General features: G+C 34.0%; 1 protein-coding gene across 1 annotated transcript in view; it reads left to right on the top strand.

Annotated features, from left to right (window-relative positions):
* Nucleotides 16991-17959, top strand: part of LOC109333711 (rho GDP-dissociation inhibitor 1-like) — a 2592-nt gene continuing 1623 nt past the window's right edge. The window contains exons 1-2 of the mRNA XM_019569265.1: nt 16991-17375; nt 17478-17544. Of these exons, the coding sequence (XP_019424810.1) occupies nt 17136-17375; nt 17478-17544 (307 nt within the window). The 5' untranslated portion in view covers nt 16991-17135. The remainder of the gene's footprint in view (nt 17376-17477; nt 17545-17959) is intronic.

Here is a 17959-nt window from a genome sequence, read left to right as displayed (position 1 = left end):
TCTTGAACATGTATTTGTGCATTTGTTAGGTTTCAAATTGCATGGACTTGCAATTGAATATACTTCTTGCTTCAATATAGACAACGCAATTTTCAATTTAGGCAGTCTTCTCATGAATAAAGGCAGAGGTAATTCCTACATAAAAAAATACAAATATAATATAATGATGTTAAGTTCCATTTCCAATATTTGGATTGTTTAAGATAAGATGAAGTGGAAATGAATAAACGTTCATCAATTTCAGACTCTAAGATATCATTAGTATCCAATGATTGATAGTGTTTCTTCTTTTGATGTCATAGACTATTATCCGACATATCAAGATTGGAGATTAAGGTTGAGAGGCTTGAAGGAAAATTGAAGGTCAAAGACAGGGAGATAACAATGTACTAGAACGCTGAGGCCATGCTTCAGAATCTGTTTTTGAGAAACTTAAAGCATTATTTTTATCTTAGGCAAAGGAAAAGAACAAATTGTAGCTATTTTTGCTGCAAATACACAACTTCTTTTGTTACAAACTTATGCTGTTAGAATTAATTTTTTTACTGGGATTTCATTCTTGTGGTAGTTGTTATTGTCTAAGAAGCTAAAAATATTGCAACTTTCAAGTCCCAAATTGAGAAGTTACAACATGAGTGTGATGAATTTCAGAGAAAAGTTATATGTAACCAAGGTAGAAAGTTGGTCTGCTTTGCTTAATTATTGTTAGGTGTTGTTGCGAAACACCAACTTCAAATTGGATGAACTCTTACTCTTGCCAATGTGACAATGAATTTTGTCAAAGCAAGTAAGGACTCAACAAATGCATTGAGTTGAAAAAGAAAGAAAATGAATACATAAAATTTCAGATATGATCTTTTGATTTTTCTTATTGAAAGGAGATGGGTATTTAGGTGATTAATGCCTTATGGCTAGGGATTTAACTTTATTGGTGAATTATTGCTTGACTCCGCAAGTTAATAGATTCTGAAATGAGCTCATGCATTCTATTTGCAGTAGAGTTTAAACAAGTATTGATGGAGACTATGGAAAAGACTGCCCCAAACAGTAACTATGAAAAGCCTATAATTATACGTTTATGCATTACTTTATTCAGATAATATTCATATAGCAATATTTTTTAATAGCATTTATGTATTTTTTTGGTTTCCTTGCGGGTCTAAAATGTCTTCTTTATCACAACTTTTAGGAAAATAACTAAATCTACTATCTTCTTTAATAAGAGTTGAAGGGGTTGTGCCTATTACCAAAATAGTTATTCCATTTGGTTAACACTTTGATTTCATACAAAGGGTATATCTATAGTAACATGTTTTAAAGTATTCTATAACCTATTTTATTTAAATTATATAAAATGTATAGTTAGCATAAGCATTCTACAACAAGTTTTAAGTTTGTTTTATCTTTGGATTATTGCACAACCTATTTGGTTACTTAGCCTAATCTTGCAATATTCATTACACGAGAAATATTATTGTGTCTAATCTAGCATTATTCATTGTACTATCATATAAGTTTTATAATTTTATCTCACCTCGAAAGTATTATTTTGTGGTACCTAAGTATCATTTCATTTCGAAATTACACATTTTTATTTATTTGAATAGACTAATAATATTTTGCTTTTTTTTTTATTTATGTTGATGTTTAATTTAATATCCTTGCGAGATTCAAGTGATTAATGAGTATGATATTATTGATAAAGTTGAGAGGTAGCTCTCAATGTATCAAGAGAGATAGGACTTGGATGATTTTTTTATATCACAAAATAAAATAGCTTTTGTTATTGGCTTTGGATACAATGGTGAAAATAAGATATGAAGCATGCAAAAATGATTATAAAGTAAAGGAACATGCACTTACTAATTTATAATGGGTTGGAATAATAAGTTTTAACATTAAGACATTAAAATTAACTTTAAACTTCATAAAAAAACTACACTATATCGACCGGTTCTCCTGTTATGAGATTATGATTTTCTTTTTAATGTTTTGTGGGGGTGAAACTTGATATTTTTCATGTTTATGTAGTTTTTTATGATTTAATGAGACTATTGAAATTGATTAAAAGATCAAACTTCTTCTTCTTTCCCTCAATCTCATGTTAGTAAGAAGTTAGTGTTTGGTTACTGATCTCAGTTGTTTGTGTTCAATTCACAAGTGCTTCTATTTTATACAAAATATGTCTGAGAGAATTTTTAATGGATAATTCAATTGAACCGTATCGGTCATACCGACCGATTTTTATTTAAAATTAATTTTCTTAATGAAAATAAAAAATAATTGGTTTTTATTAATTTTTTAAAAATAATATAAATATATTATATGTATATCTAACTTTGGCCGATATGCGGTTTAGTTAGTGAACCATCGGTTGAACCGATATACCATTATATCACTATTCTGACCGGTTTGATAACGAGTTCAATATTAATAACATTGCTTTCAAGCTTACCAAAAGACAATTCCCTATAATTTTTCTTATGTTAGGACAATCAATAAATCTCATGGCCAATCATTGTAAGTATATGATTGTATTTATCTAGACCAATGTTCAGTCATGATTAATTGTGTAGTTATTTCAAGAGTTCAAAGAAAAATGAGATTGAAAATATTAATATATGATAAAAATGGTCAACCGCCAAAGACAACTACAAATGTGATTTATAAATATGTTTTGCAAAATCTCTAACAAATATTCTATAACTTATTTTATATTGTTTTTCAATATTTTCTTCCTAACAATTATTTACTTATTTAATATAAATGGTTGAACATTATCTTTTTCGTTAAACTCTACATCAACAACAAAATATATAGAAATATTCTTTTATGAGGTAACTCTCTATAATATTTTTATTAACAAATTATATTATTATTCTTTAATTAAATTTATGCAAAATATATTATCACCCGTGCGAATGCACGGGTATCCTACTAGTAAAGTAATAAAGAAAAGAGATAAATGATAAAGGAATGTATATAGTGATATATGAGTATATCCTCCTCCTCTTGGTTCTGTCCATTGTAATTGTTTGCTTGATAAAGAAAGTATGACTTTGAACAAACAAAATTCCATAAACCAGAAACAGAATCTTCCACTTTCTGGACTAGAGAGGATAATAGCAATGAGACTACAACTAGAGGTCTAAATGCAATTTCTCTTGAGCTCCCCATCATAGAAATTACTACACTTGTTTAAACTTCACATGCACTTGTACTTTCACACCACATATCACTCATTCTTCAAGACGAAAAGGATTAAAAGGTAGAGGTATTCCAGACTTTCTAGCATGCCCTCATGCAGACATCATAACTGCGCTTGTAAACCTCCACTAGAGGATTATCAGAACTTTCAGACTCCTTAGACAGTACTAGATATTCAAATTAACCCAAAGAAGAATTGAAGAAATAGAAATAAAAAGTGTGATGCAAAGTGTGTAGGATTGGGAAGGAAGAAAGGAATCATCAAAGAACCATTCATAGTTTCTGGTGAGAAAGTCTATTACGGTTGATGTGTACCTTGTTAACAGCAACTCAATCATGCCAGCTACATGTGTTCTTTTTGTTGCTGAGAAGGTGATTGTGACTATCAAGCACAACGATGATGATACCAAGAGGAGGATTAAGGATTTTGTGAAGAAACACTCTGAACCCATTAGCTATCCAATCTATTTGTGGACTGAGAAGACACCAGTGAAAGAAGAAGTGATCAAGAAGGAGATTGATATGAAATGGAAGGATAGAAGTTCAAGCTAAAGTACATAATTATTATTGTTCTAATACCATATTAAGAATTAAGAGCAGAAATAGGATATGAAATTTCATTGATAGAGATAATATTGAATTGAGTGAATGAATTACATGATTGAATGAATGATTATACAAAGTCATTTTATATAAAAGGAAGGACAAACTAATTACCCTAACCAAATTAACTAACCAACTAACAAAAGCTCAATATTTTAATATTCCCCTTTGAATTAAACTTCTACATCAGTAAAGATAAAGAATGTTTTTATCAGTTGATCAGGTGGATTTATCGGATTGTTCTTGCCTTTTGTGAGTGAGATTGCACATCTCGATTACTTACAAAATAAAATAACAGAAGGAAAAATTGGCTATCCCTATGAAATAGGGGTGGTGAGCAGTATCTAAGTCTACCGATCATCCTGTATGGCTTGATTATGATCAAATCAGAATAAGGTCAGATCTTATTGGGTCTAGGGTCGAGTTCGGGTAGGGGACAAGCATAATCCGGCCTGACCCGACCCATGGTCACTTATTCATTATGTTTATATATGTCTCTGTTTAGTTGTATACATAATAATGACATATATTAAGTTAAAAGTATCATTGATTCTCTAATTTTTAATCATATATGCATGATTAACAATATATACATATATATATATAAAATTTTATATGTCAAATTACATATCCATAATAATAAGTAAATCAAAAAAATCACTCGACCAATATTTAGAACTGAGTAAATAACAAGCATTTCCCAACCGCTCATGCTTATCCCAACTATGAAATGAAATACTAAAATTTTAATCAGGATGCTTTCAGGTATAAGATAGACCAGAACACGTCTTCTGTATCAAAAGATGCTCACAAGTTAGTGTTATTCCTACAAATAATAAAATGAAAATAGTGTGTTCTTGCTAAGTTCTTGAAGCTATATCAAGCTTAACTTAATGGCATTTTACTAAAGTTCAGTTTGAAACTCAAGACCGGGATAATTGTCTAAATTTCTTTTGGGATACATGCTTTATTTTGGAAAACGACCACTTGGCAAACATAGTTTTCACTTTGATATTTCTTTATGGAACTTTGTTATATTATTGCTGGGTAATGCAATTAATTACTTGTACGTTTTGTGTCCCCAATAAGCAATAAACTAGGTCCCTCTGTGAAAGTTGGGACAGGAGTGGTGTGATATACCATCTCTTTAAAAAAAATAAGCCATATGGTCAATATTATGGATGCATTTTATATCTAATATGTGGACTTATGGAATCAATATCTGATTCTAAAACCCCCAAGTTTGAATAGATTGAGATTATTTGAATCTTTAACAATCCGAATCATTATCTACATGTTCCAATCCAACTTCGTCCCACTATGTTCTTTTCCCATATACAAGCAAGGAAAAACATGTCAAAAAAGATGCACAAATAATTGTTTGTTCCATCTTCCATGAACCTTTGGGGTTAACAAAAAGAATATAAATCTGTTGACAAGAATTCTCACAAGGAACCATGGGATGGTTTGAACAAAATACAGGGTCCAAAATTGCATTGGTAACACTCAGCTTCTGTCACCTATAAGTATAAAGGCACAATGAATGTTTCACTCACCAACCCCCTTACTTACCTAATTTATGCTTCCAAATTGGCAACCTCACCAATATTAACCAATAACATATCAAATCATACATTTTTTGGATACTGTGATCAGATAAACAAATGAGTGCTAAAAGTTGGATTCTTCCTATACTTAATTATATAAGAAATACCAACATCAACCTTAGGAATTAGCTATAAATCAGCTATAACACTATTTCGTAGCAACCAGTGATGAGCATAAAGCTACTGATAGATTCTACATGTTAAATACTGGATCACATATCTTACTTTTGATATTTCAATTGTGTACCAATTCAATTAAAAAATGACATCAAAGTAAAAAGAAAAATAATAAAAATAAAAAATAATATTTTTTTATATTACTTGTTAGAATGCGATTGACTTGGGATACGAAGATATCAACTTTTTGGAACATGTGATCTTTGTACATTAAATGATTAAATACATAAAAAAATTGAAGAAAATTCTTTTAAGAGTATAATATCTATATATGTCAGTATAAAAATTTATACACAATCAGTAAATCATTCATCATTCATTTGTATTACTTTTAAAGAGTCAATAATAATTGAAAGCAAATGATAAATGACAGACTGATAGTGTATAAAATTCTTACGAGTTACTCCATACATTTTTTTTCTCCTCTTCTTTTAATACCATAAATCAAATATTTTATTTATTTATATTCAAACTGGCTAGAAAGCCCAAAGACAACTAGACCAAGGGAAAATAAGCACGAGACTAGAGAGCATTACCCTCATTTTTATCTTAAGGATCACATACGGCACTTGGACTCAGAATAATGCATATCAGGTTCGTGATCGAAGTCTTGTAAAAATAGCTTAAAAGTTTATATGACGAACTGGTACGAATCATATACCCCGTACCAGAACCAGTGCCATGTAACTTGGGGAGCAGTAAACCAAATCAATCTTAGGAATAAGGGAGAGAATCATGTAACCAAGGGACATAAATCATCTGTCCTAATTTCCTTTCCTAGTCCAATGGAAAAATGTACATTTTAAAAAATATAAAATAACATTTTTGTATTATTTAAAGAAAGCTTAGAGCTAGGGATATAGTGATTTTGGAACACATGATTCTGTTCAGGTAACTAGTGCCATGCTAATTTTGTCCAATTTTCTTATCAAAATTGTGCTCATGTATGATATTATATGCTGCTTTTACAGGCTTCCAAGTGACAAAGAAATTTTGTTTCTACAAAACAAAATCAATTGTTGGTAATTGGTTTCAATAGTGGTTACTTACCTTCTAATGTTAATTGCATCTGCTTAGTTACATGCTGTTTTATTAAATTCTTCACAAAAATGATAATGAGGTCAAATAAGAATACATGATCTGTCTTGGCCTGCCCTATTGTCCAAGAAGGATTCCTCTACAGGAGATGGGAGTTGTTACTTTTACACTTCGGGTAAAAATGTTATTATATTTGTATCTAAAAGCCTATTGTCTATTTTGGTGTCAAAAAACAATAAAAAAGACTCTACAAGTTCAGTAAGTCTAAATCATAAAACAGAAATGTCTGGTGCAATTAATATGAGTTGAGTTCTCTCTAATGACTTGTAAAGAATGGTTTGTGATTGAATTGTTTTGTTTATTTCACAATCATACCCCAGATAAATCTGGGTTGTTTCTAGCCCGCCCAGGATGCACATCCTAGGCTAACTATCTCTTGTTCACCGGCCTAAGGTAGACCAAACTTACTACAAGTGTCATAAATGTGCTTATGATGCGTCATTAATGCCTCTAACTCATCATTAATGCATCTCTAACCCCGCCATCAATGCACCGTTGGCTCGCCTTTAATGCGAGCTGACATTCCACCTGTCACGCCGCTTGCAGACCTGTAGGGTGAGCAAGGACAACCCGACATATCCCCATTGTATCCACCATGTATTAAACAATGGCCACATGCCACATCAGCAGCCTCAAACTCTATAAATAGAGGATCCTCACACAAGGAGCATAATTAATTCTCATTCCCTTATTTCTTGCTTACACTTATTACTCTTGCTCTAACCTTTCTCTTATTTATTCTCATTCTCTCTCTAGAAACCTTATATTGACTTGATCGTCGGAGAACCTTTTCAGGTACCTCCCCCGGCGAGTCCAGACGACATTCCGACCAAGACTCGTGATCATCTCTATTCAACCGGGCACTTGATACCGACCATACCCGATCAACACTAAAGAACATTGACGCCGTTTGTGGCTTACCTACAACATGGTGACCACCTGTAACCAAGCTCAACCGCTCAGCCAAGCAGAACCACTCACCACAAACTTTCCTCCCAACCACGACACTCCCTCCATCAACCCTCCAATGCTAGTACAACCATCCCAACAAGCAAGTCAAAGTCATCCACCAAACCTCACCTTAGAAGCACCTACCACTCAATAACTCCTCCAAATGATCCCAACCTAAGACCAAAGTATCCAACAACAGGTCCAGCTATTAGCCGAACTTCGCCAACATATACCTGAGCTAGTAATAGACCTTCGCGGTCAGTTGTCAATGAGCACTCCGTAGAGTCCGCCGAAACTTTCCGGCTTATAGCCCCCCCTGAACACAAAACTCACCCAAATAACTCATCCCCCTGACTATAACTCCTCAATAGCAAGACACTCCTTCACCGAAGCAATCATGTCATCACCTCTCCCTAAGCATCTAGCCTGCCCAAACAACATTGAACAATATAATGGTACCACTGGCCCACAAGACCACCTAGACACCTTGATGCTTTTCCATGGGGCGACTGATCCCATCATATGTCGAGCCTTCCCCCTCACTCTGAAACTGGCTTCCCTGTAGTGGTTTACACGGCTGACACCAAATAACATTGATTAGTGGACAACTCTTGCTAATGGGTTCACATCCGGTTTACAGCAAGCATAGAACAACCTCGATCTTCCTATACCTTGTTCGGTATATGGCAGGAACGACACGAACCTCTCCGGACGTACTTGGATAGGTTCAACACGGAGGCCATGAAAGTCTGCACGTTGAGTCCATAGGTGGCAATACATATTTTGGTGACAAGTTTGCAAGATGGCCTCTTTAGACAAGAATTGGCCAAGTACTCAGACCTCATCATGGAAGATCTATGATCAAAGGCCCAACCGTTTATTAACCTGGAAGAAACTCATCCAAACTGCCAATCTTCCGAGCATAAAGAATACTAACCCCTCTCACAGGAAACCAAACGACCAAAAATCCATGAGCATCCCCGAGATGACCCACCCCGACCACCCAAAAAATCATAATACTCCACCTACACTCCCCTTTATTTCTATACCTTTTTCGGGCATGTCACAAAAGAGTGTACCCAACTGTGAGACACTATGGAAGACCTAATTCAAGCTGGCCATTTACAACATTTCATCGCTCAGGCTCGGCAGGGGCGATCTCCACTACCACGTCGGCCCAGTCCCTCTAGGAGACGTTCCCTCTAAAAAAATCAACAGGGACATCCGCCAAACAAGGACTGTGGAGACATGTATCACCCTAGTAACCAATGACAAAGGAGTCCGATGGATATTAACACCATATGAGGAGGATTCGCCGTAGGGGGCACCTCCAGGGCATCCCATAAAAGATATGTTAAGGAGGTTATGCAGGGAACTGCCCGGAATCCTCGCCAACAATATGAAAGTAGGGTGGCACCCCCGATCTCATTCAACGACCGTGATTATGAAGGTGTCATTCGCGGTCATGACGATCATCTTGTCATCACCGCAAAGATGAATAACAAGAAAGTTAGGAGGCTATTCGTTGATCAGGGCAGTTCGGCAGATATTATGTTCCAAGACTTGTTCGTCAAAATGGAGTTAAAAGATAGAGACTTATTGCCTTATGACGGTCATCTAGTCGGTTTCACTGGACAAGGGATCACTCCTTGTGGCTATGCTGACATCTAGCTTACTATCGGGGAGCAACCCCTAACCTGGACAATCAAGTCAAAGTTTTAGGTCATTGATTGTAGTTCTACCTATAACGCTATCCTCGGTCGTCCAACATTGAATCATCTTGAAGTAGTGGTCTTCACTCCACAATTATGCATGAAGTTTCTCTCATCTAATCTCCGAGTTTGCACTGTCAAAGGGGACCAACACAACGCAAGAAGTTGTTATTAAATGAGCCTTTGACCAAGCCACACGTTAGAGCAAACGCCACCCCTGATGAAAAGAAAGTGGGGTGTGCACCTGGTCGAATTGGATGCTAGAGCAGACGAAGGAGAGTTCCGCCCTCAACCTGAGGGGGGAAAAACTTCTCTACAACTTGGGCATGCAAAAGAAAAATTGGTGTATATTGGCAGCACTCTCACCGAGACTCAAAGGTTCAGGTTAGTGTGCTTGGAGACAAACAAATATCTTTTTGCTTGGTAAGCTACAGACATGTCAAGCATTGACACCCTCAATCATTTTCCACCGACTAACCACCAACCCGGGGCAAATCCAGTAGCCCAGAAGAAAAGGAAGATGGGCACCGATAGTCGAGGTCACTCGGAAAATCTCTGAGCTCCTAGAAGCCGGTTTTATCTGGGAGATTGGTTACACCACTTGGTTGTCCAACGTGGTATTAGTTAAGAAACCATCATGGAAATGGCGGATGTGCGTAGACTACACAGATCTAAACAAAGTATGCCCAAAAGACCCATATTCCCTCTCAAACATTGATCACTTAGTGGACAACTCCTCTGAGAATCAATATTTATCATTCATGGACGCTTATTCCGGGTACAATCAAATACCCATGTATCCCCATATCAATATAAGACTGCTCTCATCACACCCAAGGTTGTATATTGCTACACGATCATGTTTTTTTTTGTTAAAAACGCAAGGGCCACGTATCAGAGGATGATAAATAGTGTGTTTGGGGATCAGATTGGGAGGCATATGGAGGTCTACATGGACGATATGATTGCCAAGAGGTTGCCTGCAGAAGACCATGTATCTATCCTGGATGTCATTTTCATCCGGTTGCGTGAATTTAATATGCACCTTAATCTGGAGAAATGTACTTTTGGGGTTGAAGCTGGAAAGTTCTTGGGTTTCTTGCTAACAAGTTGGGGAATAGAGGAAAATCCAACAAAATTTTAGGCGATTATAGATATGTGCAGCCCTCGTTTGGTCAAAGAGGTTCAACGATTGAATGGGCGATTGGCGGCATTATCCAGATTCCTCCCTGCGTCCACCAAGCATTCCATCCTACTCTTTCAACTTCTCAAAAAGAGTAAAACTTTTGACTGGTCAGATGATTGTGAGAAGGCCTTCCAAACCTTCAAGCAATTCTTGGCTACTCTTCCAGTACTTTCCAAGCCTGAGCTTGCCGAAACACTTTATGTCTACCTAGCAGTAACTGATGAGGCTATGGCAACCGCCCTAGTCAGAGAAAGTGAAGAAGGTCAACATCTGGTTTACTTCACAAGCAAAGCTTTGCAAGGCCCCAAGATCAGATACCATAAATTGGAAAAAGTTGCATATGCCTTGTTGGTGGAAACAAGATGGCTACGACAGTATTTCAGTCTCATATTATGGTGGTTAGAACCAATCAGCCAATCCGACAAATCCTGCACAAAATAGAGCTAGCCTGACGAATGATCTCTTGGTCTATTGAACTCTCGTAGTTTGATATACGGTATGAGCCCAGAATATCTATCAACAGTCAAGTCTTGTCAGATTTCGTTGTAGAATTGACCGCACAACAATGAAAGTGCAAAGTGTCAAGGATAGCACTAGCAATGCTTTGCCTATGTTTTGATGAAGAAAATGTTTTATTAAAGCTTTAAGATGGTTCAACAATCAACATGCCTAGAGCTCATTGGTCATATCTAGACTAGGATATATAAATAGAGTCATTATTCTAAGTAGTTTGGGATGTGTGCCTTAGTAAGTGAGTATAGGTGAGGTGAACTTAGGTGCAAGTCTCTCAAGCCATTTTAATTGTCATATCACATCCATGAGACATATCATCTAGTTAGTGTTCATGTATTAATCATACATGTTATATGTGCATATTAGGCATAATAAAATTGCTAAAACATGTATAGGAGTTAAGCATAATATATGAGAAGTTTACCTTTTGAACCACATATCTTAATATGCTAGTTAATCGATTAACGTGGTGACTTAATCGATTAAATCAACTGTTTTTCTGTTATATCAGTGTTTCTATTACAACTGGTTTCTGTTTTGATATTGTTGCACTAGTTAATCGATTAACGAGTTACCTTAATCGATTAACGGGTCTGTTTTGTGTTATAACTTATTTCTGTTTTAACTGCTTTATTGATTGCAACGGTTTCAACTGTCAAAATTGCTTGGTATAAGTTAAGGCAATTTCCAGAAAAATGTAGCATTGCAATCCATTGTATAGGATTGATTTAGAGAGCATATTTTGTGTTTACATTCTGTTTTTTTTTTTTTTTTTTGCAAGAGAGTATTGCATGTGTGAGAAAGATAGATTAACATGCATTATTGATTCTTTGATTTGCATATTGTTTTTATGCTTAGTCTCATCCTTATCTTGCTCACATGTTCATGCATTATTAGTAAAGATTCTTATAGAGATGTCTTGATTACTGTTTTTGATTAACTCACATGTATATGATGGCTTGAGTGAATTGTGAGTGGGTTAGTCTTAAGGTCTTTCAATGTAATATTTCAAGCATTATTGTGCTTATAATACCTTGCTTTTGTAATCTGTTTTTGTGTGTATTGGATTGATCTCTTAGTGTCTTACCACCACAGAGATAGGGATTCTTCACCAAGACTAGGAGGTCTTGATTTGAGAACAAGAATCTTGGCTAGGGCTGTTTCACGAGAAAGGTTTTCTCAGACGATAGGTAGAGTCAAACCAAGGGTTAGGTGTTCTAGATTTCAAGAAAGAAGTGTCCCATGTTTTGTAAATTGAATTGGTGTATGTGATTATACTTGTATTCAATATAGTGAAGAAGAAAATCTCCCAAGATCATAAGGGGAGGCCTGGATGTAGTTTGCAGTGGCTCGCAAATGAACCAGGATAAAAATCCATCTTTGCACGTTGTTCTCTCCTTAAATCTTCTTCACATTTCTTGTTGTTTTAATACAAGTTAATAGCTGATATTTTACATAATTGTATCCTGCCATATACTTGTTAATATTGCCTAATAATATCTGCTTTATCTCTGCTCATTTGGTTATAAATAACTGTGCAATTTGCTGCTCTGATCATTCTGTTCTATGTGTGTGTTAATCGATTTAGACTAGTTGTTAATCGATTAACTGGGCTGTTTCCAGAACTGGGTTTTGGTGCGAGAAGTGGTGATTGTTAAGTGCTACACCTATTCAACCCCCCTTCTAGGTGCTCCTAGGCCACTGATACCTAACAAACCAAATAATTTTGAGCAGATCTGGACAATTTATGTGGACGGGTCGTTCAATCCTAGGGGTAGTGAGGATGGATAATGGTCATGACGTAACCATTGAACATTCTTTGACCTTCACCTTTCCCACATCAAACAACCAAGCTGAGTATGAAGCCTGCATCGCTGGTTTACAGTTAGCTAGAGAGGTCGGTGTCGAGAAAGTAGCCATATGCAGTGATTTCCAACTCGTCGTCTCATAGATAACAGATGCATATTAGACAAGGGATACATACTAGGAAATTACATGGCAATGGTTAAAGAGTTAATGGCTAAGTTTGAAGCAGCCTCCATCCAACATGTCCCAAGAGAGCAGAATGTCTGAGCAGATATCTTGTCCAAGTTGGTCAGTACAAAGAGTCTGGGTAACAAAAGGTCGGTTGTACAAGAGACAGTTTTGTGACCTAGTGTTTTGACAGTTGAACAACTATCAATCCTAGACAATTTGATCCCTATCATCATATATTTACTGAATGGCGACCTTCCCACTGATCGTAAGGAAAGGCAGAGATTCATGTGGCACAGTTCATGGTTCACAATAATACAAGGCATTTTGTATCGATGGGGCCACTATCTCGGTGCAACATCTTTGGCCAAGAAAGTGCTACGACCAGAATAAATCCAGGTTGTTTCTAGCCCGCCTCTGGTGCATATCTTAGGCTAACTATCTCTTGTCCACCCGCCTAAGGCGGACCAATCCCACTACAAGTGCCATAAATGCTTCAAATAGACATTAATTCAGTTCGACTCTATCCGATCAAACTCAAACCCTACCGAACCAAAGGCGATAAAAAAAAGCCATTACATCAGTGGCATAGGATGGAAGGGACACATGGGGGCAGCTGCCCCCACTAGATTTTTTTTAAAAAAAATTATTATTATTATTTTCGCCTATGGGAATATATATGTTATCCTATAAAATATGTCACTCAATGTGTTACTTATTGTGTTTTGTCATAAAAATACTTAATTATTAAACTTTTGTATTATAAAATATGACGCATAGTGTGACACTTTTTGGAGCATATATACTTCATTTATCTACACCCAAATGACTTCTTTATGAATATACTAGTTGAAACTTACATATCTCTTTAATTTGTAATTTTATAAATAAATAAAGTGCAACTTGTGTAGTCATTCTAAAAGTTATATATAATGGATCAAGTTCTCTTACACGTTGATGTTGCTTATAATAATATGACACCATTTGTGTTCATAATAATTTTATACTAGATGAAAGAGATTATGTATGTATTGATAATATATATTCTAAGGATGCTTATAAGTAATTTAATATTGATAATATCTAGTTATTTTGTCCAAAAATTCTATCATATGAGTTCTGAGCAATGAATATTAGTTTGAGATGTGAATGTCACCTTTTTATTCTTTGTGTTGTTAACCATTAAAGTTTGAAATTTTTTATATCATATGTTTATATTGTATTATCAAGTTATTCATTTTATTTTATTTATCGTAATTCAACTACTACATCAATATCATTTTTAGGAATGAAACCAATTAAATACAATTACGTAGTAAGATAGAAGATGAATTTCTTACAGATAATATAATAATTTATATTGAAAAAAATAGTTGAAAATTTTATCTATGATCCATCATGTATGCTTATTTATATTTTTGTTATTTAATTAATTTTAATTATAAATTGTAATAAATTTATTGTACCTCTTAAGATTTTGATAAAGATGCATTACATTATGTTCTTGTAGTGTTTTAACTTCAGATACATTAATTGTGACTCCACTACGGTATAGTTGTTTATAGTTCTCAAACAACAATAATATAAAATTATGGAATACAATTTAAAAAATTCATCAATGTCATACGGTCTCATGATTATTGAGCTTAGTCAAGAGGTTCTGCAGAAGCGAATATCACAAAGCTCAAACTGTGTTGTGGACTTGTGGTAAGATGATGGTGAAACAATTGGCTTGTAATCACTGATACAATGACGAACATGTGGATAGGCTAAAGCAAATGTGACAATAAAACTGAATCAACTTCACATATTTTAGAAACTTCATTTGTTATTTAGGTCAGAAATTCATGTATGAAACAAGTTAAATTTAAATTAAAAATTATGTTCGCTAAATAAATGAACTTAAGCTAAGTAGAGTTCGACTCACTAAATTCATGAGTTGAATCGATTACATATATATATATATATATAAAATCTTTTAATTTTCTATATATTAAATAAATAATCATCATCCTAAATAACAGACGGAACCAATCAAGCTAATTAATTAAACTAAACATGTCATGAACTCTTGATGAACCAAACGAATTCAACCTGATAAGTCGAATCGAATACTTCATGAACTTCAATCAAACTAAATTTAAGTTGGAAACGTAACTCATTTCAAATTTGAGTTGAGTTGAGTTTTAAGTCAAGCAAATTTTTATCAAGTTGAATTTTAGTTCGATTCAGTTACTAAATCATAAACAACAATAAACTAGCCTAGCAATAAGATTTATCTTTTGTTATTACCACATCAGTATATACGGCATAGATAACACAATAATCTTAGTAGATATCTTTCTCTTTTTTAGGCTTTTTTTTCTTCAAAGATGTTTGACTGATTATTATTTGTGATACAAAATGTAAAAGTAATTTCTAATTTTCCATATTGCTGCATTAAATTACAAATGCTTCGATGATTCAATAGCTTTTGAGTAATCATGCTATGGAGAATGAATAATTCCTAACAAACTTGTACTTAAACTATAAATTGATATTTTGGATGATTCAATAGTTTTTCTTACTATTTTATACTACCCTAAATATTGATTTGACTATTTTCTGAACCTAAATATAATTCTTCTAGATTTAAAAGCTACTTCAACTTAAATATCGAGTTAACTAACCTTTGAACTCAAACTTGATTAAATAGAAGGTATATCCTTTTAAATAAAGTTTTCTGAACATTAATTATTATTATGGATATATAATTTAACATATGAAATAATATATATACATATATAATATGTACATATTTTATTAATCATTTACCTATATAATGAAAATACTAGAGAAACAATAACATATAAAATAATTTAATATTATTTCACTAAATCATTTGGAGAAAAAGTATCTTATATAATTAGCAAAAAAACAATTAAAATTGTGAAATTATATTAGGAGATAAGTTGTTAGTCAGAAAATAAGCTATAAGCTCAAATAAATTTCATTACTTTATAAATAAAAGTCATTAAATAAGAGTTGAATTGAGTTATGTGGTAACCTTAAATGTTACTAACAATGGAACAAGAATTTTATCTATTAATTGATAGACACGTACTTAATTTTATATGTGCTTTTAATGGCAAGTGTGTTATTTCATTGTATATAAAAGGATAAAAATGTCTTACTATGTTATTGTTTCTTTTGCTTTTTATAGGATTTGTCTCTCCTCCCTACTCCTAACAATGATGCTATCCATTAATGAATAGAGAAATAAATGTTTTCATGTTTATTTTTTTAGGAAAATGATATATTCTCCTACTACATTTTGCTACCCAGACGAACATGACATATGTTATAAGTAGATACTTTATTTATTGATGATTGGTTTATAAGTTATAGTTACATGTGTCACTTTCTTGTGGGTAGGAGGGTCACTAGGAAGATTTAGTAAGAGAATATAACATTACTCCTAATGGCTATAGATGAGAATCACTTATCCTAGATAATATCCCCACCATATTAAAAAAATCTAATTTAATTAAAACCAAATATTATAATAATTAATATTTCCGCATTTTTTATGAAGTTTGATTGTTAATTATATAATAACAAGATTATCTTGGGACACAATACTTGTCCGATGCGCTATGATAGAGTAGTACTCAACCCTTCATTAAAAGCTTTCATTTGGACACGTTAAAGGTTTCCTAGAACATTGGTATTCGTGGAAGCTAGTTCAACAAAGTAAGCGAGCTTCACGATCTCTCTCATACCACATTTTCTGGTTGAAATTTTCTCTATTTCCATCACTCCATGACCGTTTCTTTCTCACTTCTTTTCCCAAAAACATAAAACAAAAACACCTCTCTCTTTCTCTTTTTTTTGGGATTCTTTGACCCACCCCTTCTTCAAAACAAAACATATCTTATTTTTTTTGAACCAAAGGAAACATCTTTTTTAATCCATTCTTCTTCTGTAGAAGATTCTACCAACTGGGTCTTTTTCTTTCCGGTGTTCTTTTTCTTTTAAGCCTCATTGTAACAAAAGCCTTGTTCTCTTCTCTTTCTTCATGGCTTGTTGATATCTCTGGCCATTGGGGTAGTCTCAAATTCAGAAAACATGGGTTCTGATGATGACAAAAGCAATGAAAAAAGTGCTGCACTAGAGGTTTCAGAAATGCAGCACGCAGGAAAAACTGCTACTGATGAAGAAAGTGGTGGTGAAGAAGGAAAAGGGTCTCTGAGTAGGTATAAGAGTGAGAGTTCCATTGCTGCAACCGAGGATGAAGATGATGATGAGGACAGGAAAATTGAATTGGGTCCTCAATGCACATTAAAGGAGCAGCTTGAAAAGGATAAGGTTAGTGTTTGTTTTCTTTTGCTTTTTCTTATTCTCAAAGATCCATGTTTTATTTTTACAATTCTGTCTCATTTATGTTTGTGTATTGTTTTGGTTTTTAAGGATGATGAGAGCTTGAGGAGGTGGAAGGAGCAGCTTCTTGGAAGTGTTGACATTAATGCTGTTGGAGGTGATTATTTGTTTAATTGCTTCTCTTAAAATTCAAATTGATTGTTTTGGTTTCAATTTCTGATTCTTATTTTATCTTATTCTCTCTGTAATTTTGTGATATCTGTTTATATCAATGCATTATATACATTGATTATTCAATGATTATGAATGTCATCTTTCCCACCTTGGATTAATTTTATTGCCAATGTAGTATTTTTTAGGCATAAATATGTTATTCCAATTGTTATAATTGATGCTGCTACTATTTTAACAGGTTCTGTATTATTTTCTGGTATTATCAAATGTAGCAATACCCCAATGTTGCTAGTTTGACCTTTAAATGTGCATTTTTTATGGTTTACTGATATGTGGTAAAATGAAGTCTGAACTAATATTACATCATTTTGTGGAATTTGAATCTGCATCCCCCCCCC

Source organism: Lupinus angustifolius, chromosome LG19 (genome assembly GCF_001865875.1).
Source record: "Lupinus angustifolius cultivar Tanjil chromosome LG19, LupAngTanjil_v1.0, whole genome shotgun sequence".
Taxonomy (NCBI): Eukaryota; Viridiplantae; Streptophyta; class Magnoliopsida; order Fabales; family Fabaceae; genus Lupinus; species Lupinus angustifolius.
This window is presented reverse-complemented; position numbering and strand designations above follow the sequence as displayed.